At 44.7% G+C, this 25,832-nt stretch overlaps 1 protein-coding gene and 1 long non-coding RNA gene across 3 annotated transcripts; both read left to right on the forward strand.

Moving 5' to 3' along the window:
* Positions 1 to 1,210: 1,210 nt before the first annotated feature.
* Positions 1,211 to 11,080, forward strand: LOC120389093. Its single transcript, XR_005590761.1, has 5 exons — positions 1,211 to 2,328; positions 4,596 to 4,629; positions 7,212 to 7,346; positions 8,802 to 8,886; positions 10,331 to 11,080. It is a non-coding gene; the product is annotated as an uncharacterized LOC120389093 (long non-coding RNA).
* A 3,490-nt stretch (positions 11,081 to 14,570) lies between these two features.
* Positions 14,571 to 20,451, forward strand: STMN1 (stathmin 1). 2 transcript variants are annotated; one of them, XM_039511311.1, is made up of 5 exons: positions 14,571 to 14,655; positions 17,038 to 17,107; positions 17,881 to 18,053; positions 19,017 to 19,208; positions 19,662 to 20,451. In XM_039511311.1, exons 2-5 carry the CDS (start codon positions 17,095 to 17,097, stop codon positions 19,728 to 19,730), a joined length of 447 nt encoding a protein of 148 aa, XP_039367245.1. In that variant the 5' UTR covers positions 14,571 to 14,655; positions 17,038 to 17,094; the 3' UTR covers positions 19,731 to 20,451. The 2 variants fall into 2 exon arrangements, with proteins under 2 accessions (XP_039367245.1, XP_039367246.1); XM_039511312.1 differs by lacking the exon at positions 14,571 to 14,655 and adding an exon at positions 16,238 to 16,256.
* The last annotated feature ends 5,381 nt before the right edge of the window (positions 20,452 to 25,832 follow it).

Genomic DNA, 25,832 nt, shown 5'->3' on the forward strand with positions numbered 1-25,832 from the left:
CTCCTCCAGGCCCAAGAGGTTTCTTCACTGCAGTGAAAGGGGGCGAGACAGCCCTGCTGAAGTTAGCACCTTCGGCAGCTAGATGAGCAGATACGTGTTCAGTGGCATCAGTGAGGAGCATCTTCCCATGTTACAGGCATGGCCAGTAAGAGGAGGGGAGAACCCCAGGGGCCTTTTGTCAAACTAGCTTATTTTACACAGGCCTTGTCTGTACTTGACTGGGATGGGGTTTATGCAGCTATGTGGTAAGGAAGGAGTTAATGTGGGCACCAGGAAGTCAGCTTCAGCTGGAGTGATTCTAGTGTCTATAAAGCCATTCCCCTCTCTGAGAAGAGGCTGGCAGGGGGAGATGGAGATGCAGGAGGGGTTACACAGGAAGCTGGAGTTATACAGCTGTTTAGGAATCCTCCCTATTACCTAGAAAGGAGGCATCTGCTTAGTTCCTAGCCAGGCTGGAGGGATTGACTGAAGCAGGCAGCCTGGGAACTGGTGTTGCCTTATGCTGGGCTGAATCGAGCCTGTTTCATTGATGTAAACCATTCACAAGCAGCTAACTCCTTTTGCTTAAAGGGGTAGTACCAATGGGGTAATTGCCACTGGATCTCCCACAGTGAAAACAGCCCCAGTGCAGCTCTCGTTGGCCAGCCATCCAGTGAGGCTGCTGCCCCTGGACTGACAAGGGCAAGGCGGGATTTGCACCAAGGCCCGGTTCGCTCAATCTGTGTAAAACCCAGTTTGCCCTTATCTACACTTAGAGGTCAGCCCCAGTCCAGTTACACTGACAGCTGAGTCAGGACTATTCGAGGCCTCCAGAATTGGCCTGGGCATATCCAGAACAGGACCCGGGTAGAGGAGAGATTTTTCTAACCGCCCCCTAGTTTGTGGCTACAGCCCCATCCTGTCGCCCTTCCTCAGGCTAAACACCCAACAAGCCTGGTTAACGCTTAGCCCTCTGCTTGCCATGGAGGGCTCTGTACATCTCCCCATCCTTGTGCTGCAGCAGCAGCTCTCCTTGGCTCTTTGCCCTTTCATCCACACTCCTGCAGAACTGACTGTAAAGCCAATGGTGAAATACAGCAGAATCAATAATGTGCCTTGAGGAGCAGGTGCAGAAGTGTGCTCCTGGAAGAGAGAGAGAGAGAGAGAGTGTGTGTGTGTGTGTGTGTGTGTGTGTGTGTGTGTGACTCCATTAATGGCTGGGGGGGGATGTTGGGGGACACACGCAGTTAGGTGTCTGAGAGGAGCAAGGCTGGCCTGGATCTGTGCTGAGTAGATGCACTGAACCTTCCAGACACTTTTTTGGAGGGTGCAAGGAAGGGAAACCCTTCCCACACATCCAGACCCCTGTCTTCATCCCTCCGTGCTTCCACCTGAATGATGAGCTGTGCAGTCCAACCCGCATCCAGTACTCAGGGCCTCCCTCCCTCTCTCCCCCCAGCTGTCTGGCTCTCCCAAGCCCCCAATCCTCACCAGCTGCTAGAACCCTCTTATGTTCCCCTAATGACAAGCATCACTGACCCACTCAGCTGCCCAACTCCCCTGACATGAGCTACTGAGGTTATAGAAGTCAGACCCCAACACCTACCCCAAGTCATAAGAACGGCCAGACTGGCTCAGACCAAAGGTCCATCTAGCCCAGTATCCTATCTTCCGACAGTGGCCAATGCCAGGTGCCTTGGAATGCACAGACCAGGGAATCATCAAGTGATCCATTCCCGATTGTCTTAACAAAAGGTTCCCCCAAACCTAGGGCCAGAGTGATGCTGAGGGTATAATTAACAGTAGGCCCCAACTGATCCAAAGCCTATTGGAAAGACCCCCATTAACTTCAACAGGCTTCGGATCAGGCCCCTAGGCCACACACCTCTTTGCTGTAGAAACCAATGTAGAAAGGAGCGTGTCCAATCTAACTACCATGCCATTTCTAGTGTGCCCATCGCCAGGCCGGAGAAATCTATCTAGATGGCTCAAACAATTCCCCAGGACAGTTACAGAGCAAGGGAATGACCTGAACGCTAGTTACGTGCATCTGATCCTGACACTTTAGAAGTTCTAGACAGCCTAGTCCCGTAGCTCTCAGGTAGTGGGTGTTTCCTAGGGCAGGGTTACCTTCTGAAATAAAAGCTGTGGAAGGCGCATCTCATTTTTCAGAGCTCGCCATGGGCCTGAAGTACTCCTGCTAATACAGACCTTCATTAGCTGGTGCATTTTACAAGAGGACTCGTGGATGAAGATGATGTTTGAATTGTTCTTTGTTGAGTGGCAAGGAGAAGCAGGTCTCTGAGGGCAAAAATCCTGAAGGCTAATGAAATCGAACCAGGAGAAAAGGTAAAACGGTCCAACAGCCCAGAGTCTTTTGGGCAGAGTATTTTGCTTTGATTAATGGTTTATTCCCAAACCTTTGTTTTCCCTCCAAGGTAGCCTTGAATTTTAATTCGTCCGCCATCAGTCAGTTATTAGACAGATGCTTGCATTCACATTTCAGCCTCAGATAAATCAAATGATTGCAGACAATACAGCAGAACTGTGTGCACAGCTGCTGTGCAGTGTATGCCAGCCACGTGTGTAGGGAGGTACCCTCTAGAGATGTCTAGTGGTTAGAGCTAGGAGATTGGGTGTCAAGAAGATTTGGATTCTATTCTTGATTCTGCTGCCGTCTCCCCTGTGGCCTTGGTTAAGCTACTGAACTGCTCTGTGCCTCAGTTCCCCCACCTGTACAATACAGCTGACTGCCACCTGAGCAAGGTGTTTGGAGATCAGCTGCTGGAAGATGCCATATAATATCAAAGTATTATTATTATTATTTGATTTTAGTATCAATTTAATACCAGTATGAGGTGTTGGACTCATAGCTCCAAAGACTGAAGCTCTCTGTGTATCCGCAAACCAGGTACAATGCAGGCAGCAGCAATGCAATCTTACTCTGCTCTGCCCTGCCAGTGTGTCTTAACCCATCCTTAGAGGAAACACCTCAAGGAGAAAAAGTTTAGTTCAGATGGTCACATTGGAAGAAGAGTGAAGTGCAAGGATTCATCCCATCTCTGATCCAGAGAATATCAGGGTTGGAAGGGACCTTAGAAGGTCATCTAGTCCAGCCCCCGCTCAAAGCAGGACCAATCCCCAGACAGATTTTTGCCCCAGATCCCTACATGGCCCCTTCAGGGATTGAACTTATCAGCCTGGGTTTAGCAGGCCAATGCTCAAACCACTGAGCTATCCTTCTCTCCCACTGCTGAGAAAGCCAACAAGATGAAAAACATCATGCCTGCTGTAGTGATGGGGTTTGTGCAACATTCACCTACCTCATCAGGAATGGGCGGTGAGCCACTAACTCTTTTCACGCCAGTCACCGCAGGGTCGTCAGCTCTTGGTCATTGCTGGGGTGGGCCTGGAGCCATGTTTTATTCCCCCTCCAGCCCAGAGATTTTTAAATTCCTTGGTGCGTTTGTTTATTTAGGGCCCGATCCAAAGCCCTACAAAACTGCCATTGGCGTCCATAGGCATTGGATCAGGCCCTTAAACACCACCGTGTTCAGTGCGGTACAGGCTGCACAAATAACATCCCAGGTGTGCAGAGGCTCCTTACAGGGTCAGCAGTAGCAGATCCGATTGCAGGAGTGGGGCCACAGCTAGCCCTTACCCCAAAGAGCTTGTGGGTGCACCTGTGTAATAGACGCAGCTTTGGAATTAGCACCCTGTTAAGCTATACATTTAAAAATGATTTCTGATCTGTTTTAATATTCAAATATATTTGAATATATGCTTTAATATATTCAAACAAGCAGCTTAAAAAAAAGTGGCCTATTTAGATTCCCCTCACAGTCTCATTTAAGACATCACTCAGCTGTGAATGGAATACATTTTTTTTAAGCCCTGGCTTATCTTTGCAGAGCAATTTCAGCCCCCAACCTATGCTAACTTCAAAGGCTTCTCACAGCAGCTGCTGTGACTTGGGCTGAAGCTGAAATCTGACAGTGTCAGCACAGACTAGATACTGAAGGTCTTAATATCCTAACCTCTGGTATCTTGTACTCCTTCCCCCACCCTGAGACACCCCTTTGAGCCTTGTCAGATCACTCCAAATTGGAACATCTGGTCACCCCACTACCAGCCAGTGCCCGCCACAGAATCCCCTGTCTCTTTGAAAGCTTAATTCTTTATAAAGGAGAAATGAGGCAAAGATTTACTCAACCAAAGGTTCCCTATTGATTTCAATAAAATAAATTGAAATATATGTTCAAACATCCCTTTAATTGTCTTTCGGGGTGGGGGGGAGGGTTTTTGTTTTGTTTTGTTTTATTTTTTAAGACAAGACTTTCTCTGAGGTCTGGATTCAGCACAATATATGAAGGCCCTGACGCTGCAAACTGATTTGAGCGGATGCCCATGCAAATCCCAACTAGCTTCAAAGGGGCTCCCTGCGAGTGTATTTGCATGGATCAGATTGCATGAATGGGGCCCGTTTGGACAAATATCTAGCATTGTAGCACCTATTTAAAAACAATGCAGAATCCCTTAAAAATCTTCCCAGAGCAGAATTCCTTATTCTCTGTTTAATGATTACAAACTGGATTTTATATTGATTTTTACCACAGCATTAAAGCCTTGGAAAATCACACAGAGGAAAAGGTAAGAGAAAATCTTGTTTATTGATATCGGTATCAAATCCATGGTCATCTATCGTACGAGCGTCACTGTTCTCACTAGGTTACACACCCTGGACACTTGGAATATCAAGGCATCACCAGGGGATAGAACGCAGATCCTTCTTTCCCAAAAACCACAAGTTTCTACCACGTGAGTTAAAGGAGAATCTCTCTTAGCTCTAAGCAGTAAAAGGCCTATGACACATGGGTGGGCAGCATAGATTCCATCCAGTGACACCCATATACTAGCCAGATTTTTGCAATACAGTGTCATAGCAGCTACAATCAGTCACAATGCACTTACCCTCTGTCCCCAAGGCTGCTATCCCAAGAAAGGGTGGCAGAGAATTCTGAGTGATAGACTGTGAAATTCACTCCATCTTTAGGGCCTCTTGGGCCCGGATCTGGTGGCCTTCACGATGTAGCCAACTCAGCACCAGTCCCTTACTTTAGAATCCTAGGGGTGAATAGGTTCTCTTTACATTTCAGAGGATCAGAGGAGTCTAAAATAATCCGAAAACATTTATTATCATTGCATTATTTATTTATTAGTTTTACAGTAGGGCCGAGAGGCCGCAACTGAGATTGGCGTTCCACTGTGCTAGGCACTTGCGCACGCGGTAAAAGACAGACCCTTCCCCAGAGAGCTTGCAATCTGAAATAGACAAGCTAGAGGGTGGTTGGGAGGGGAAACAGACGCAGAGTGGTGAAATGACTTTCCCTGTGTCACACAGCAGGGCAGTGACAGCTGGGAATAGAATCTAGCTCTCTGGGGTCCCTCCCTAACATCTTTTATGGCACCGGGGAAACTTAGCTTCATCTCTTTATGCGCACAGCCTTGGTGGTCAGACGCCTGCAAACGTACAAGGCTCAAAACCCTGCCGGATTGTCTTCCCCACCTGGCCAATTTGTCCGGCCGTCCATTTTCTTAAAAAAGGGGTGGACGGACGCTGCTTCGTGACCCTGCCTGTCCTCGCCTCTGTGTCTCTCTGTCCTTGCTGATGGGAGGCAGTCAGGTGGGGGAGGGAGGCCGATACTGGCCGGCCAGCATTTTAGTCTGAGAGTAAAGCAGCTTCGTACAGGTCAGCGAGGTGATTCCTGAAAGTGGCTGAGCTGCCAAATCTCGGGCTGAGGAGAAGGAAAAGTTAATTAGGTCTTTTTTTTTTTTAATGGAAACATGATCGGCCACTCACCACGCGACCTGCTCCTGGCCATCTGCTACTGGAGACGGACAGATCTGGCCAGGGAAAAGCCGAGGCTCCTGGTCCAGCAGCCTGAGATGGGGGTGGGAGTTAAGACCTAGACCCAGGCCCCAGTGGATGGGGCCTTTGCCCTGGTTTCTATAGAGACAGACAGGCAGCAGCTGCAGGAGGAGGAGGAGGGATGGCAGTGACAGCCCAAGCTGCTGCCACCACAGGCAGATCAGATGGTATGGGATTGCCCCAAACCGACAGCATCAGACGCCAGCCTGCCTCCTGCATGATGTGCAGCTTTCAGGCCAAAAGAGAAATGTGCCTTCTGGGCTCCGGTGCACTGGGAGTTGACAGTGCGGCACTTCTTAGGTTCCCCCAGCATCCCCTGCACGGTTGACACCCCAAGATTAGTGCTGTTGATTAATGCAGCAGAGGACAGAGGGAAGGCACATTGTATTGTGATATGTACACGTCCGGTCTCTCCAGCTGTGCTCACTTGACTAAGAAGGATTTTTAAAAAAAAAAGTCTCTTTCAAATACACCAAAAAGCCATTAATTATGGGCCCAATTCTGCAAAGCACAGAACAGATTCAATTCCTACCGCTCACGCTTGGTGCCCAGTTGAGTGCCACTGGGAAGGCCCTGGGGTTGCATCTTAAAATACGTACGTTGGGGCAGAACCCTCTTTGAATTTCACAGGTTGTCTATATTTTATGCAAAGGAAGCACTCGCATTCATGCTGTGCTATGCAGAACCATGTAAATGCCTTTCTGGATGATTTATGTGACTGTACAGTAGCAGTATGCTGATATATTCCATGTAACATTTCTATCTGCTAGGTAAAGATCTCAAGATATGACAGTGCTCCTTGCCCAAGGTTGCATTTGTTTGTACGTTTTTACAGTATTTGTAGACTACTGTTTATATTTGCATTGATCTATTAAATGCTCAATTTAAAAAAAAATCCAATTTAGTAATAAACAAAGTGGGATCTGGATATATTGTTTCCAGACAATTATTGTTTTAAATAATTTTGGTTAAGATATATACTCAAGTCAACCCAAGGACTGAACACTTTAGAGAGAATTTTTGGGGGGAGCAAAAGAGAAATTTACTATATTTTTACATGAACTTTAAAGTATAAAATCATTGGTCCTGCTCTAAGCAGGGGGTTGGACTAGATGACCTCCTGAAGTCCCTTCCAACCCTGATAGTCTATGATTCTATTCTATGATTCTATATATTTAAAACACCTTACAGGATTACAATTGAAAACATTTTAAAGATCAAATGTACTTTCCACAAGTTGTGCTGTTTCATTATTTTATATTAGGCCAACGAAAACAGACATCCATTTCACCGTTCTTTATAGGCAGCTTCTCGTCGATTTCCTTAGATGGCCAAGCTCTCTGGGACAAGACCAACTTTTCATTCTGCGGTTGTACAGCACCTACCACACTGAGAGTCCTGGTCCCTGAATAGACTCCTTGATGCTAGTGCAATACAAGTAAGAATAAGTTCATTTTCTGGTTCTCCTGCACTACCACAGTGCAGAAGTGTATGGGTTTTTAGGTTATGTAAAGGCTTGTTTTTACAAATCTTAGAGTGGCCCAAATTTCACTTTGCCTTGTCTGCCTTGAGCAAGTCAGACACGTCAGTACTTTAAATAAATTCTGCTCCTCACATCACAGATCTTTACGTTAAAAAAAAAACAAAACTAAAAGCAAATTGTGTTACCAATTGGTTGACCACCAATTTTGCATGTGAAATAGCTTTGAGAGCTACGCGTCTAGGCCATTTACTTTAATTGGCGTAGACTCAGTCTGGGGTCTTTTCTGCCATTTCAGATCAATAATGTGAATGAACTTACTTTCAAGGAATATACCTTTAAGAGGGTTTCCATCTAAAAACTCCTCCCATTATTGCAACGTAAATTTCTGTCTTGAAAGGGAGGTGGTATTTTTAATGGTATCATGCCAAGAAGATATTAATAATACAATGGGTTTTGCTGAGCTTCTTCTATAGCTGAACCCATCTTTTGAATCCCAGAGTCTAATTAGAGACTGGGGAATAATTAGTGCTACACCAAACCTCTTTATTTCATTTCATTTCATTTTCAAAGAGCCAGAGCAAATGTCTTACGGGAACCTTCTTTCTCTGTTGAATATTTTATGGCTTCTGTATGCATTGCTATTCTGCATGTTGTCAAATTCACATTGTCTCCTTTGCTTTGTATCCCAGGTGAAGTGGGAGACTGACACTCTTGAAATCTAATTAGTGCACCTCAAGTCGGCTCACAAAAAACTTTATCTCCTCTCTTCTCTTCCTGCTGCTCCGTTATTTAGAGAGCCTTGCAAGCCAAGTGGTCATTTCTGAACTTTCAGCAGCTGGTTATTCAGGGGCTTTCTTGACAAGTGAAGTGCTCAGGATGAAATTCAGCCAGGGTGTAGAGAGCTGGTGCAAGCCCCTGCATATCTCCTAAGACCAGGACTAGGGGGACAGGGGGAGTAGCCAAGAAAGGGAAGGGGGCCCTTTCTCTGTACTCCATGCACTCAGTGGAAGGGGATCTCCATGCCAGCTTTGCATTGGCTAGCACATAATGGTTGAGGACAATTGGCGCCACAAAATCTGTGACTATGTAGAATCCCATATAGATTGGCATAGCAGGGCTAGAAGGGTTGCCTACAGGTTGGGGAAGTGAATTCCATTGTTCTCCCATTGAGATTGAGCGTAGAGCCCAGTTACATAGGAGTTATGTGGAGGGTTTGAATTTCATCCAAAGAGAAAAACAAGAGAGTTCAGACTTAAGGTGAATATGAGAACAAGCAAGATCCTACTGTGATTATATAACATACAGGGACTTTCTGCCAATAGCCATTTCTGTGGGCCAGAAAGTGTTTGAAAAGGCAGTAGAGTATTTTAATAAAACCCTAAATGTACTGTTCTATTCTGTTGTATACAGGTTTTTATACCACCCTCCAAAGCATCTGAGCACCTTCCAACACTGCGTTAAGCAACAGCTGTCACGTGATTATTTTTTATGAAGGGTAAGAAATGTCAGGGTCATAGTGCCTATATATTATAATAATAATTACAGTGATTTGCATTTATATATCTTTTGTCACTGGCATGGTCACCCTTGTGAGGTGCTATGACTATCCTTGTTTTATGGGGGAATAAAGAAAAGCACAGAAACATCGAGTGGGTTTCCAACAGGCCCACAGCAAGTCTGTGGCTGAACGGGGTCTAGAACCCTAAATCCCCAGCTGCTGCTCTAACCACAGGGCCATATCCAAGCGTATTGACTGCCTTACTGCCAAAGGCAAAATTTAATCCTAAAGAAAGCATTTAGTTACTAATACTCATGTTTTTGGCATAAAGATACCAAATAGTCTCAAAAAACTAAGACAGAAATAACCTAATATTAATATATACATAAGAAAATAGATCCTGTTTAGGATATACAGATCGTTTCCAAACTATTTCTGTTTCACCCATTGAAGAACTCTCACTGAGTGGGAATCACGCCTTGAAAGTCTTGTTTGAAAGTCTCAGTCTTTGGCAAATTCTGCAGATTCTTTGATTGCTTTATCTGGTGTACAGTGGTAGGCTGGAATGTATGTTATCCAAAGACCTCAATGTGCTTTCCAAACATTGATTAACTCTCTCAATACCCTTGTGAGCTACCCTAGGTAAGTATTATTATAACCATTGTGCCAATGGGTAAACTGAGGCATGGGGAGATTGAGGCCCAGATCCTCAAAGTTAGGAGCCCAACTTCTGCTGATTTTAATGGGAGTTAGGCTGACATGAGCCTAAGTGAATTTCTCAGGGTCAACGCAGCAAGTCAGTGGCAGAGCTGGGAATAAAACCCTGACTTTAGTCCCCTGCTCTAACCACGATGCCTCTCTCCAGCTTCAGGTGCTGAATCTCTTTTAGCGCCCATGTCTTCCTTAGCAGGTGACCATATCAAAAACCACCGGTGATCATTTTAAGACCAGCTATAATCATACATTAGAAATCAAGTACTGGATTTCCATTTTGAAATCAACAAACATTCCTAGTTCAGACGCTGTTACTAATATGTCCAAATGTAGAAAATATTTGCCATTGACATTACTTACAAAGGTGCTTTAAGGCATTCTCTGCATAACAAACCAAATATCTGTCAGTCCATCTACCATGGACACTAAGGATGGCAATTTAATACTCAAAAAGTGCATTTTCTTGTTGGAGATTAAATGTTTTGGCAAGTTAAAGGCACTGCCGTGGGCTGAGCTGTCACCTAATTATGTCAGTCCCTTTGTGGGGTGTTTTGATAAGTACATCACAGGAGCATCTTTAATCTTCATGCTAAATCTGATCACTTCATGTCCTACTTCCATGTACAAGCAGTCCTCCGGCTGAGACCTTGAAATATATAAGAATAAAAATTGCAGTTACCAGTTACAGGAAAAATCTGATTATTTTAACAGTCTTTTATGCTTTTAGGCAATTTTTGAGGAGAGGCCGCGTTGTCCAGTGGGCAAGGTACAGGACTGGGAGTCAGGAGACATGGATTCTTTTTGCCAGCTCCGCCACTGACCTGATGTGCCCCCTTGGGCAAGTCACTCAACCACTCAGTTTCTTCATGGGGTACTTACCTTCCTTTTTAAAAGTACGTTGAGACCCTTAGGTTATAAATGCTAAATAGTATGAATTTACCCAAGGCAGTGCCCAAGTAAATTGCCTCAAAATATTTTGTATTTATGTTACATTTATAATTTGAGGATCTCAACTTGCTTTACAAGCATTAATTGATTCTGTGAAGGAGGTAAGTATAATTATGTCCATTGTCAGGCTGAAGTCAGTGGTCACACAGCACAGTGATTTCAATGGGACTCGGGCACCTAACTTGCTTAGGTGCTTTTGAAAATCCCACTAGCTGCCTATGTGCATCTTTAGGTCCCTAAACACATTTGAAAATCTGGCCCCATGGGGATTTATACTTCACAGGTTGATTGGTGGGGAAATCAAGGGCCCAATCCTGCCAGGAGCTGAGTGCAAGTGCAGAGATGTCTCAACACCCATTATAACGATTCATTGAGAGGCCTGCTCACCGTCAGCTCCCCTGGAAGATAAAGAGCCTAGCCTGCTCCTGCTTCCATTGAATCAATGAAGTTGGAAAGTGTTCAATAAACGTCTCAGGGGCCTGAGTCTGAGATCTTGTTTGTACTGGGAATTAGCCCCAGTCTCAGCTATTGGTGGCCAGTTACTGCTGTAGTTGCACTGGTACAGACATCCAGATCAGACAAGGAAAGCTTTGATATGCGTGAATGGAACTGAGCCTGGTTTCAAGCAGATGCAGCTACCCATGGAGTGACCTTGGTTGCTAGCCACCAGTTGCTGAAATCAAGTCTTATCCCTAGTATAAACAAGGCCATCGACACCTTTCTGCATCCTGCAGTCTCCTCCTCAGGCTGTGCTTGCTTTCTGCCAAGATGCACACATTTGTTAGCTGATTTGGTTAGAGTTAGGCTTGAAATAGCATATTCACTCTTGAGCCTTGATTTTTGGTAGTTTACAGTGTTCAGAAACGATGACCTTTCATACTGAAATTTCTCTTCCAAAAGGTGAACTTTTTTTGAAAGGCTTGAAATAAACTGGAAAATTGTTCTTATTTGCAAGGAATCCTGCAACCAAAAGCTGCTGGGCTGTGTACTGAGCTCAAGGGGAATCTGCTTGGTCTCCCACTAACATTGCCTATAAACAATGGTCTAATGCAAAGTAAATGCATGATTTTCCTATACTCCATTTTCCCTGGGAGATCCCCAGCCAAGGAGTGACGAAGCCCAGCCTCACAGAAACGAATGGGTTTTATGAAACTTAAAATCACTTCTGACAGGAGACCAAAAATGAGACATTTTATCCCCAAAGTTAAATATTTGAGAATAGTGTAAGAAATTGGAAATACATGTTGAGTATTATATATTTTTTGCATTACAGTAGGGCTAAAGAATCTACTGAGATCAGGGTTCCACTGTGTTGATGCTGCACACACACACACTCTCTCTCTCTCTCAAAGATAGTTCTGGCCCAGACAGTCTGCTGTTTTAATAAAGAAGGCAGACAAAGGGTTGGCAGGGGAAGAGAGGTGAAGTTATTTGCCCAAGGTGACAGAAGGAAATAGAACTGGGCCCTAGCCACTGAACAATGTTGCCTCTAAATATTAGAGGTTATATGGTAAAGGCATCTTAGTCTTAAGGAAAAATAATTAGTCTTGGGCCTTTTTTTATTTTTAGTTATTTACAATGTGCAAACAAGCCAAGAAGATGTATAGAATCTGGGCACACAGTCTGGCTCCAAGTGACTGGTAGTGGGATCCCACCCCTCTCCCTTTTGCAGGGGGTACAGGGGACATTTCTTCATGTCTCTGCCAAGGGACAGGCACCAGGAAGTGACAGGAATGCCAGTCAAAACCCCCAAACCCAGGAAGTCCTTGACTTTGTGACTCCTGAGATCACCCCATGACAAGCTCCCTTTTGTTACTAAAAGGCTTTAAAATACAAACACTTAACACACTGTTGAAATCATATGGATAATAATGATGAATACATAATAATAAAAGAAGAACACTTGATTTAGGAATGACACAAGCTCTCTGCAGGTCAACAACATTCCAAACAACATTTAAAGCAGTGTAATCACAGCACTTAAGATATTTCCTTTATTTAAAAATGATCAGTTATATTTTATAACTAGCCCCTTGGCTGCTGTTTCTTGCTGCACAGTAACGTGTGGCTGCTAGCATTTAGAGTGATTCACTCCTTAGATGGGGCAGCACCCGACCAAATGTTTTTCCCAGTATACCAGGTCTGTTATTGAATGGTCAAGCAGATGGATCCTGTTTCAAAACTGAAACATTATACTAGCCACTAGATCCTAAAATCAGCTCTAAAATACTGCTTAAAAATGGCTCTTGCTGTGTTGAGCTAGCTGATCCAGCTGAAAACCGAGCTCTAACAGCTCTGCTGCTGGATGCTGTTTCCATGGAAATAGACGTTAGATCAGGGGGGAAAAAAAAGCATTTAAAATAATTTGTGTTTTGAGAGCTTTATAGTTTTCTGTCAAAATATTAACCTACCTTAAGGTGGGATTTTGTGTGTAAAATCCTTGTTTTTTAAATTATGCACAACAGGGGTGGATCCCCTTAATAAAACCTCGTATTTCAATATTCAGGTACAAAGCCTTTGAAATAAAGAGCTTGGCTCATAACACATTAAGGCTGCTCTTCCCTGGTCATTTACCTCTCATGCATATTGACTTTTGATGCAATTTAAATGAGTGGATCACAAAAATTACCAAGGGAATCATATTCAAATAATTTTTAAAGAACACACTAAAACCCAGCCAGTTCATTCAAAGTTTGTCTGGGAATGAACCACTTAGCTATGCTTAGTAATTCAATACCTCAGCACCAGAATTGTTCCTAATGTACCCCTTAACACAGATAGGGATGGTTCTTAAGGCAGCCTAAATGTACGTAATTATAAAATGATCATTATGGATGAAGAAATCGGACTAGCTGGCTAGCGGAATGGCTGCAGGGGTTTCCAGTGTAACTGCACAAATCTGTGAGTCATTGGCCAAGTGTACTGCATGTAACAAAAAACATCAATGAAGGCTGCATGCCATTTTTTAACTGTATTGTACCCTAATAATATTTACGTCCCTCACAGGCAGGGTTGTGTGGTTTAGGGAAAGCTTCAACGAAGTATGTTGAGTCCTCTGGCTAAAAGATACTAAGAAAGTGCAAAGGATTTATCATATTATACTACTTCTTGGTACTTGGTACAATTTAGATTGTAAATTGTTTGGGGGGCACGTTTCACTCCGATTTCTCTTTCCTGTATTCCACTTGCATTGAAGTAACAGGTACATTTATGGCTTCATACAAATTACAGCACGTGGCATATAATAATTAGCCCTTTTGTAGCAATCTCCCATGAAGGTTTCTCAAAGCATTTTACATACATTACCGAATGAAGCCGAACTACTCCCCTCTGAATTAGGTATTCATTAGGCTAAATCCCAGCCCAACGCGCAAGGCACAAATAGGGCGTGTTGCTGTGCTGAGAACCCCTTTTAAATGGGTGAGAGCAGCCTCAATTCCCACTGACTTCCCTGCTCCCCAGCAAGGCATTTGGTTGCAGCACCCCGGGTGGAGCTGAGGTCGCTCAGCACCTTGTAGCATTGATCTGTCCCTGCCCTTCTGAAAGATGGACAAAGCCCCGGACAGCCTGGGAGCCCCAGCGCCGGACAGAGCCTTCCTGCAGCTGACCCTGCAAGGGCGAGGGCCGGCACGTGGCTCGGAGTTTGGGATCCTCCCGGGAGAAGTGGGTTTCAGGGGGTGGTTGGAGGGACGGAGCCCTTGCACGGGGCGCCAGCCCCGGCAGAGACAGGGCTGGGCGAAGGAGACAAAGGGAGTCCCGTTATCCCCATTTCACACGTGGCGACGGTGAGGCAGAGGCGGGGTGCGCGTGCCGCGGCGCGTGGAGGAGCCGAGCGGGGGCAGACCCTGGCCCCCAGCACCTTCCCCCCGCCCCCGCCAGGGTCCGGCCCCGGCCCCCCCACGCCCTGTTGTGTGGACTATAGCTCCCACAATGCACCAGGCGAAGGGGGCGCGCGAGGCCCCCTCCGCCCCCCACTGGGCGACACGTGCCGCCGCTCTCGGCCAATGGGGGCGGGGCGGGGCTGGTCACGTGCCATTGTTTGGCGCTTTTGTGAGCAGCAGGTCGGTTGGGAGCTGAGTGTGGCCAGCGGCGCGGACGGAGCAGGTGGGTGAGCGAGGGGCGACAGGACGGAACAGAGCAGCGGGAGTCCAGGGGAGGCGCGGGGAAGCAGCGGGTCGGTGCCTGCGAGGGAGCCCACGGTGGCTGGCGGGAGGGTGGGGGTCCGTGGGCGGGGGTCGCGGGCGGGCCCCCCGTGCGGTTCGGCGCTGGAGGGGGCCCTTGGGGGCTGTGTCCTCCACAGCGCGGAAGTGGGTCAGTCTCCGTCAGGGGCCGCGGCCGCTTTGTCGCGAGGGCGAGGCGGTGGCTCCGCGCTTTCCGCGGGTGAAGGGAGCAGCCGGTCCCCGCCCGCGGGGTCGCGGCGCGGAGGGAGTGGGGCTGACAAAGAGGACGGGGCTGTGGGAGACAATGAGCCGGGGGGCGGGGTAGGGTAGGGAGCATCCCCACCCCGCCGGCTCGGGCTCTATTGTCCGCGCCGCCGTGTGGGCGGGGGGGGCCGGGGCGGTTCCCTACAGAGGGGGTGGGATCAGGCTCAGGCGGCGGCGGCTGTCCCCGGTCCCCTCCCTCCTCTGACAGGACCCCGCCATTGTTCGCGGGGAAGGGGCGGTGCCCAGCGAGCTCGGCCGCCCTCGGTGCTTTAGTGGGGACCGCGGCCGCCTCGCTGCGAGGTGAGGGGCGCGGAAGGGACCGAACCAGCCCGTACCTCGCAGGGCAGGGGCCGAGCCGGGGGGAGGCGCCCCGGAGGAAGGGGTCGCCGCGCGAGGACCTTTGGCGCGCGGAAGGCGGGGGCCCCCTATCAGGTGAAACGGGCGGGAGGAGTAGCTGGGGAGGGGGATACCCAAGTGCCCGGATGTTACAGTTAGCCCCGCCCCCTCCCCCACAGCCCCTGCGCGCGCTCTCCAGCGGTTTGAATTCGGTGCTGTTCGAAACGCGCGTGCCGAGGGAGGGGCTTCAAGGGAGCCCTGCGTCACGCTCGCTTCTGAGTGGCTGTATGGGGCATCTGCCTGTCCCGTACGCGGTAGTGTGATTGGGCCGCTTAGGGGCCGGCCCTGGCCCCGCCCCATGAGCTACAGACGGTCCCGCGCACTGTCTGGAGCTTGTGCCGCCTGCGGGGCAGCTCTTCGCTCTGCCCCCCCCCCCCCCCAGCCCCGCTTACCCACAATAGCCAGACTGCTCCACCATTACTCCTCCTCCAGAGCCCTGCCTGCAAAGGGGGTCCCCCCCTCCGCCCTACTATTCCAGGCCTTGCCCATCCGTAGCTATTGATCGGGTTCTGTTCTTCCCTATTTAACCATCCAGCTCTTCCATAGCTGTCTCACTGACCTCAACTATCAGTCATGCTTTTGTGGCTTTTAAATTATTTCTACTCTTATTTTAGTGAGGCTATCATAATCTGGCATTAAAGAAAATGGCTCAGCTGTCACTCTGCACTTTTATAGACTATCATGTAGTGCTTTTCATCCAATGACTTCTAAATAACCATTCTAAACAGAGTCAACATCAGTGGGATTGTACCCATTTTTGTACATGGGTAAACTGAGGCACTTGTAGCTGGCCTGTATCCAGTGGATTCTCTGGATAGAATGCTGGACTGGAACTCAAATCTGAGTTCTATTCCTGGCTCTGTTACTGCACTGCTGGGTCCTTGGGTAAGTCACTTCCCCCTCTGTGCCTCCACTTCCACATTAAAATGGGGATAATGATACTGTCCATGTTTGTAAAGTGCTTTGAGATCAATGGGTGGAAAAATGACTTTAAGAGCTAAGTGTTACAAAATGGTTATGCTCCAAGCATGCTATATAATGTGGCTTGGGTTCTCTTCAGTAGAGAGGATCAAATTTCCCTTATTTTTATATGGCTAGTCCCTATCTGCACAAGCACAACCAAAACTTAAAGTATCTTGAGAGACAGCTGTCTTATGACTAGTTGTCTCATTTGTAGTCTTAAATATAGTGTTGACTAAGTCTAAATTGTCACCCCAATTCTCTGAAACTGGGAACAGGCTGTAGTCCTGAATCCACTTCCTTTGGACTACAGTGCCTCCCCAGAAATTTAAAATACATTACTTTCCCCAGTAGGATTAGTAGCCCTTTGTGGGGGCGGAGAAATTATTGAACCAAACACTTACATTGTGGCCTTTGCAATTTGGAAGTGCAAACAAGGACTGAAAATATTCAGGAAATCAACTGGGCCTAGAGGCACTGGAATAGTGGAAACTTCTCCAACTGCCTAAATTGGTCACAAACTCTCAAATCATAGGGTTAGATGGGACCACAAGGGTCATCTGGTTGTAGTAATGAATACCTCTTCAGTATTCTCTTATTGTAACACAAAGGGATTTTGATGGGAGTTGCATTCTGGTGTGTAAAGCAATTTTTATGAACTCTTATGGTTATTTACTCAAAGAATTAATGATTATTAATTACTTAGGGGTTCCACTGATTGGAGTCTTTCCAGAGCACATTTCTGGTGTCTACCTTCTTAGTCATGGCTTCTTCTGGTATGTAATGTGTTGTTAACACTTTATTGAATGTTCTTGTCTTGTATCTTCTCAATTTATAAATATTTTGAATGAAAGGGAAGCTTCTTCACTAACCTAATTTTGATGTTAAATAAGCAGTGAGCAAAGTACTATTCTTCTGTCTCTTAATGCAGGGGTTAAGAAAACTTTAAATGCATGTGAAAATACATGAAAAGCTTTGTCTGGTAGCAGATAGCATGCAGATGAAGGGAAAGCTATCTAGTATGGTTGATGAAAGTGACTATAAGATGTGGATGTGATGCCCTAAATTCTATAAGCAGACAAGTCAGTTCTGCAGGAGTTTAGGAGCCATTTGTGCTCTGTTCTGAGAAATATAGTCTGAAGTTCTGGAAGGAAGGCTGGTCTGCCGGCTAAAGCACTGTACTAGGACTTGGGAGACCAGGGTTCAGTGCCTGGCTCTACCACAGCTTTCTGTGGGACCTGGGGCAAGTTATTTAATCTTTGTCCTTCAGTTCTCTATCTATAAAGTTGGGGATACTTGCTCATCTAACTAGCATGTTATGTGAGGATAAATTATGTGTAAAGTTGTACAGATACTGTTGTGGCTATGTGACTTAAGAAACAAATGTATTGTTGGCTTATGCTGCTGCTTAAAACAGGCTAATCTGCTTATTTTAAACTCTTGCTTCATCAGTCAGCTGCATGAATCTAAATCTTAGAATCCAGTGTAATGATGTAAAGACAACACTTAAGTTGACTCAAAGTACCAATGTGTCTTGTCATTCTCTTAGATATTCAGGTGAAGGAGCTGGAAAAGCGTGCCTCTGGGCAGGCATTTGAGCTGATACTCAGTCCTCGTTCAAAAGAAGCAGTCCCAGAATTTCCCCTCTCCCCTCCAAAGAAGAAGGATCTTTCCCTGGAAGAAATTCAGAAGAAGTTGGAAGCTGCAGAAGAGAGACGTAAGGTAAATCCAAATTAACAGTAGCTACAAGGGCCAGTCAGGTAAAGCTCACTTTTAAAAATAAACAAACCCTTTCTGATAAATCTAAACTTGCAGGACTTTCAATCTTAATATAGGCACTTGTTAGTTTGGACAACCAGCCAGCTACTCACATGCTAGCACAGTGCTGCAAAAGAGCAGGAGAATGTTTGCTTGTTAAATGGCTTGCAGTAGAATTTCTAAAGCTCTTACTCAGTTGTGTTAAATATATCTGCAAGACCTAAACTTCATTCCCAAAGTGACCTTTCATGGTTGCCCCAAACATGGGGGTGGTGGGACATTTAATAGGGAGAGAGAATGTTACTCTGTGATCTTCTAAAGTTTACTGAAAGCTGGTCTTCCATCTAATTCTTCTCCTACCTCTTACTTCACGGGGAAAGTCTTGGACTCCTTCTCTCAGAAAAATCTGGCTACTAGTAAATCTCTGAAACTCCTGATACGAAGTACATGGTTGAAAGTTGGACTTGACATGGGACCTGCTGTTGAGACATGGCTTCAAATTCCTAATTATAATAATTAGGGTGATAAATGCAAAGGCTTTTTAACATAAACATAACAGCTGATATTTGCATAGTCTATGTTTTAGCATAAACCCATGGACACTAGACAGTGACTGGAGGAGGATAGAATCATCCAGAAAACTTGGCAGCAATGTGCCCTTTTTCTTTCAGAAGCGATCTAGTTTACCAGATTCTTATATTTAACTGCAAGAACTTATTTTCTTGTGTACTCAACTGTGATGGAATCTGGGCAAGTAGAGGAGGAAAGCACTGGGGATTTGTGCCTGATATGTGTTAAGACTACAATCACAAATGAAACAGTCAATAGAAAACATTATGTTGTCTCCAATGTAGACAACTACAATTGGGTACCTTGCTATATAGTTCATCTGTCTTATGTCTAAACATGCATGGTCTATCTTGTTAGTCTCATGAAGCAGAAGTCTTGAAGCAATTAGCTGAGAAACGAGAGCATGAAAAAGAAGTGCTTCAGAAAGCAATTGAAGAAAATAATAACTTCAGCAAAATGGCAGAAGAGAAGCTGACCCACAAAATGGAAGCTAACAAAGAAAACAGAGAGGCACAAATGGCTGCTAAACTGGAGCGCTTGAGGGAGAAAGTAGGTGTAGAGTTCTAATTCCCACTTGGGAAGAACTCGTTTATGTTCTTTTCTATGCTAACCAGCTAAACATAACCACTAATGGCAGAGTGGGGTAATTGCCTAACAGACATCTGGAGGTCTTGGGGTGGGGGTGGGGATCTTTTGGTCAGTCACTAAAGAGGATTATATCTTATTATTAAATCCCCAAAAGACCTATAGTAATTCTCTTGGGAAGAGGAATAGGAGGGAATTTATGCACTTTTTTTAAAAAGGAAGCAAGAAGCTGCTGATCTTCAAAACCGTGGCATATGCTACAATTCATCCTGTCAGTTCGGGGTCAGATGTGAAGGTGGAATTGGAAGATGTGGCAGCTGAAGTGTAGACATGAGTGCTGCTACAAACCTAGAGTCTTGGTTTCTTTAGTAGATTAATTCAAACAACTAATTGCTCAATCACCTTTCCTTTATTCAGGACAAGCATATTGAAGAAGTACGAAAGAACAAAGAAGGCAAAGAACCCGGTGAGAACGAAACTGACTGACTTCATTCTGGAAAATGACTCTCCCCTTCCCCTAAATATCCAAAGACTGTATTGGCCAGTGGGGTTTTTTGTTGAATTTCTAGAAAACTGATGTAGAGCTGGATAATTGGATCCAAACTGTACACTTGCTTTGGGGACTAAAGGGGAGATCTTACATGTTTCACTTTTTCTAAAGTGTTGTCTTTCCAGTGTAGCTATCTTCTTGTTGCATCCTTTTCTACTCCAGTGCACTTGCTACTGGGCTGATGGCTAGTACTGTATAAGCTCTGTAAGACATGTTTGTGAAAGGAATATGTAGTATACTATTCCATGCTGAATATGTTACACTTCAAAATCTGACTCTGTCCCAGTCTTATAAGATACTACTGTAACTGACTGACTTAATAAAACTGCACAGTGCTATTATCACAAGTGAATTATTTCTGGAACTAGTATGACAATACATTAACAAAATCCAGCTTTTATAGATGACTCTGTCTAAAACAGATCTTCTTTAACATTAGAAAGAAAAGCCTGAAGCAGCACTTTTTCTTACACCCAGCTACTGGATATACTGTATGGCATCCTTTTCCCTAGAGCTGTCTTCATTGTCTTAATCTTACAATAAGAGCTTTGTTGTGGCACCTCAGCAGTTGTCAGCTGTTATGGTTCTTGTTTAAACAATTCAGAACCACCTCCCTCTGGACGTTGACACTTCAACAAATAAATCCTTGTTACCACATGACTGTAATCTGACTTTTTATGTTAAAAACAACTTTTTAGAAAACACTGAGAGCAATCCAATTGTCACCATGCAGCTTTGTGAAGAGACTTCAGGGGAAATGGTGATTTCAGACTTGACACAGTTCTTGCACTTCTCTAATCCAATGACAAATAGGTTTAAATTTCAAAATGAGGATGTTATTGAGACTTCCAGTACTTCACTGTACTAGTTTCTGTACATGGGCAGTCTACACCTATTAAGAGGAGCCACCCTTTTTGTGAGTAAAAAATAGTTTATTCTAACTCAAACAGTAGTTGGAACTTAAGGGAGAGATAAGCACCCAACTTCCATCGCTGTCCTTACAAAATAGTTTCCCCAAAAGACTACTTCCTTAATTATTGTTGTCCCTATTTAATTCAATTCATGCCAGTCTAATTGGAGAAAGACCATTATTTCACTTAGCTCAGTAGCTTTCCTTCCAAAGTGAAGGAGTCTAGGAGGATCTTGTAGACACTTGTGAATGTATACTGCTGATTATGAGGTAAGTAGCTATATGACTATAAAGTCTCCAACCTAGACATAGGTAGGATTCATTCTTAAACTGAGACCCTGTTACTCAGGCTTGTACTATAATCTGTCCCAGAGAATGTTTCTAGCTAAATACAGGAGTACCCATTGAATGGCTTGACACCATTGTAAGAGGCAAGGTGGGGGAGAAGATTCAGGTAGCAAATGTGAGACTGCTAATGCTGGACTTTCAGAGGCCCTGAGCACTAACAGCTCCCACTGACTTCAGCTGGAATTTTGGATGGTCAGCACTGCTAAAACAGCTGAGGGCTCAAAATTGGATACTATTTATTTTTTAATTTGTTGCTCTTATTGTTTAGTCTTATTGCACCAATTACTTCACAATCCAGTTCCACTTTATGGGAATAAAAGTCACAGGGCATCTGATGTCCTGAAGATGGTGTGATAGCTGAGCCAGGGATCTAGGGTTTTTAAATTGCCGACCTGAATGCCAAGCTTCTCCTCCAGTTTTCTGGGGGGTGTTAATATGGAAACCTTGTTTCTGAATGTGGACTGGTTTTGTGCAGTGTTTGTATGATATCTAGAACAGTGAGACCCTGGTCAATGACTGGGGCTCCTCCTAGCTGCTACATGTATAATGTCAGGTCTGATCAGATCAAGAATCTATTCTGCATATTTAGTCCAAGTATTGTAGGGTGCTACTCCATCAATGGGGGGGGGGGAACTTAAGAATACAGGAGGAGACAGGACAGAGGCAAAGTGAAAGCCAATTAGAAATGAACCCCAGATCTGGCAACTATGAGCCTAGCTCATCTCATGATATACACTATGCTGCACTTACACCACTCTTGGGAGGGGGGGGGAAGTCAGGGGACCCCAAAGTACTCATCACACTGATTTTTGCCTTGGGGAAAAAGCCTCACCCTGTCAGTAACCTAGCACCATGCTGTGAAGAAGAGCACCGCTAACTAAAACCTCAACATTATGTCCTGTAGCTCCAGGGCCCATCTGGCAACCTATTATCTCTAAAGATCTGGTCACACCTAACCCTGATCCTGTTATCTCCAAAAGGAACAACACAAGGGGGATATGGCTGAACTAGTTTCATTCCATCTTGAGACTGGTGGAAGAAAAGGCTCTTTAAAGAAAGGTAATAAAGGAATTTGAGGAGGGAATTAAAACATGAGGAACTGAGAGGATGACACAGCAAGTGAGGGGAAAAGTGAAGTAATGGATTACAGGGAGAGAGGATGGAACAGATAAGATGAGGGGAGAGAAATAAAGGGAGAAGACATCAGGGGAAAAAGTGAAAGGCCGGCCAGCCAGCCTGTAAAGAGCACCAGGCTTTAAGAGACAAATTCAAGTTAGAAATAAGGCACAGTGATGGTGACTGACCAGTGGAACCAATTACCAAGGGAAAGTGGATTCTCCATCTCTTGATGTCTTCAGCTCAAGATGATGCCTGTCTGCAAGATATGCTTTAGCCAAACCCAAGTTACTGGGCTTATTACAGGTAATAACTGAAAATTAATTGCGTGTAGTATACAGGAGGTCATGCTAGATGATTTAATGCTCTCTTCTGGCCTTAGTATCTATGAAACTACAAAGCTATATAATAATTCTTGGGTCCATATTAGAAGAATTGTGGCTGGAGAAGTGGGAAAAGGCTGTGATATGGTTTTTATTGGATTAACTATGAAAATGAATACAGCCAGTATTATAAGCTCCCATGTTTATTTTATGCTGCCCTCATATTTTAGTTTTCAATATACCACAGATTTTTGCATTGATAATGTCCAATTACATCGTAGAGATTGTTAGGGGAAGCTAGACATCTGAGTAGGGGACATTTGGGGTTGACCCCTTCACTGGTATGGATGGCAATTTGGGATTGTAAAATAAATACATTAGCCCAGGGGTTCTCAAACTGGGGGTTGGGACTCCTCAGGGGGTCATGAGGTTATTACATGAGGGGTCGCAAGCTGTCAGCCTCCACCCCAAACCCTGCTATGCCACCAGCATTTATAATGGTGTTAAATATATTTAAAAGTATTTTTCATTTTAAAGGGGGGGGGGGTGTCACATTCAGAAGCTTGGTATGTGAAAGGGTTACCAGTACAAAAGTTTGAGAACCGCTGTAGTAGCTGGATGTTTTTGCTACAGCAATCTGTGAAATAGTTAACCATGTTGGGATTTAAAATGTCATCTTTAGGTTTTAGAGTTAACTCAGGAGATGAACAGGCCAGTTCACCTCTTTCAGGTATTGATACAAGTTGTCCGCAGACTCTGGAAGACATCACTGCATTGATATAGGCCCTAGGGGTTGTTTACACCGAGAAGCTATTGCAAAATAAGCTAGGGTGTGAATTTAAAACATGATAGTTATTCCACACTAGTTCCCAGTGTGTGCATTCTTATTCCACACTGAGTGACTTTTTGCATATTCATCTTATTGCACTCCCAAAGTGGTTTAAGCTAAACTATATAAAGACACTTACTGCAGAATAAGCATCCACATGGGGAGGTAGTACAGAATAGCTACTTCCCTGTGTAGATAAGCCTTTATTCTGTTCAGGTTTTCAGGGTTATGTTTGCAATAATGGGTGCTACAAACATCTTTTAAAAAAAAAAAATGCAAGCTCAGATTCTGGAGCACAATTATGCATCAAGGGGTGAATTCCATAGCCACTGAGTCATGGATTACACAGGGGCTCTAGCTATGATTTAGAGAGCCCAAAATGGTCTGCAACCAAGTTGGAAAGATCTATGTTCCTTTATAAATGGCTTTGACATACTTGCTATTGTTCTTACCTCTCCAGGACAAACCTTTTCTTTGGCCATTCCCCTAGAGCAGTGGATCTCAACCAGGGGTATGTGTACCCCTGGGGATACACAGAGGTCTTCCGGGGGGTACATCAACTCATCTAGATATTTGCCTAGTTTATAAAAAGCACTAGCAAAGTCAGTACAAACTAAAATGTAATACAATGACTTCTTTATACTGCTCTATACACTGAAATGTAAGTACAATATTTATATTCCAACTGATTTATTTTATGATTATATGGTAAAAATTAGAAAGTAAGCAATTTTTCAGTAACAGTGTGCTGTGTGCACTTGTATTTTTATGTCTGATTTTGTAAGCAAGTAGTTTTTAAGTGAGGCAAAACTTGCGGGTACGTAAGACAAATCAGACTGATGAAGGGTTACAGTAGTCTAGAAAGCTTGAGAGTTACTGCCCCAGAGTCTGCATTTGGCAGGTAAGAATTACCTGTCTAGACTGGCTTTTGACTGAATTTTAAATGATGTTAAAGGTGACTTGTGAAGGGGGAGAAAAGGGGGCTGTACCTTCTTTTGCCTCTTTATGGTGTATAAAGAAAACCTAGAAGGAGTTTTTTCCTAATAGAAATAGAAATCCAGATTCTGTTTGCACTGGGTGGATCTAGTATGATTGAAGATCTAGTGAAATTATAAGTCCAGAGAGTGAAAGCTGAGCAAATGAGAAGGGAGGGAATTTTTAATCATACTTTAAAACATTTTTTTCAAGTGTAACACCTCTTTAACTATTTAACCTGTTTGACTAATATACATTTTGGAGAAAGGATGTCTTTGTTAAAGGAACACTCCCAACCCTTCAAGGTAAGTTAAGGTGTTTCAGTGTAAAATACCCATCCTCTGAGGCATCCAATAATTTTTTTGCCAACACCAGAGAAGACCAGACTTGATATTTCCAAAATCAAAAAACAAAAACTCATCTGTTTATCCATCATTAGGGGCAGGTCCATACTCACCGCGCGGGTCGACGCGGTGAGTTCGACTTCTCCGAGTTTGAACTATCGCGTCTAATCAAGACGCGATAGTTCGAACTCCCCGCGCGCTCCGGTCGACTCTGGAACTCCACCACCGCAAACGGCGGTGGCGGAGTCAACCTTGGAGCCGCGGAGTTCGACCCCGCCGCGTCTGGACGGGTAAGTAAGTCGAACTAGGGTACTTCGAGTTCAGCTACGCTATTTGCGTAGCTGAACTTGCGTACCCTAGTTCGACCCCTGCCCTTAGTGTAGACCAGGCCTAAGAAGCAAAAGATTCACAAGCCAGATTTTTAAAGATTCTCTGTGGGTCACTTTTCACATCCTCCATACCTGAGTCTATTTTGAAGGTCTTGTGTTTCATTAATGGTTTTTAATGGTACCCAGATGCACTGGGCACTTCTAACACTCTGATCTCGCAGATACTGACAAATGTTAATAGTCCTACTAAAGTGTTTTTCATGGCAGAAACAGGTTGGGTATCGAGGTGAATGTCTGAAATAGGGAGAGCTGAGAAGCCATTTGGGGAACAATTCAGATCAGAGATACAACAGTCTGATATTCCACTGATCCCTGATTCTTGTTTGATAAAACTGACACCAAACCACAAAGAATCAGAAGACCAAACAATAGACAAAACCTTTGTCAACTCCTATGTCACCTGAAGTTTTTTTACTGATAGAGTGAAACTTTATAACCCACTTGTGTGATATTACTGACCCTGTTTTATAGATGGGGTGCCTGGTAACATGGGTGCACATAGCGCTGTGCCATGAAAACAGCAGGGAATTTGCAGAAATGTGCTACACTAAGGCTCACACCTTAGAGATATATTTTATTGAGGAACCGTGCAGAAAGGCAGGTGTCCCTGGGACTGCGCCTATTTAAATCTTGATCCAAAGCTACACTAGTGTGATTGGATGTTGATTGCCATGTAAAGACAATGGTCATGCATTTTAATTAATCAGTATTTAAAAACCCAGTGAAAAGAGTTTGCCACAACATACTGGGTTCCAGAAAAGCCACGGCTGTAATGTGATAGGTCAGCTGGGCTGGGAAAGGTGG

Source organism: Mauremys reevesii, linkage group 23, assembly GCF_016161935.1.
Source record: "Mauremys reevesii isolate NIE-2019 linkage group 23, ASM1616193v1, whole genome shotgun sequence".
NCBI lineage: Eukaryota > Metazoa > Chordata > Testudines > Geoemydidae > Mauremys > Mauremys reevesii.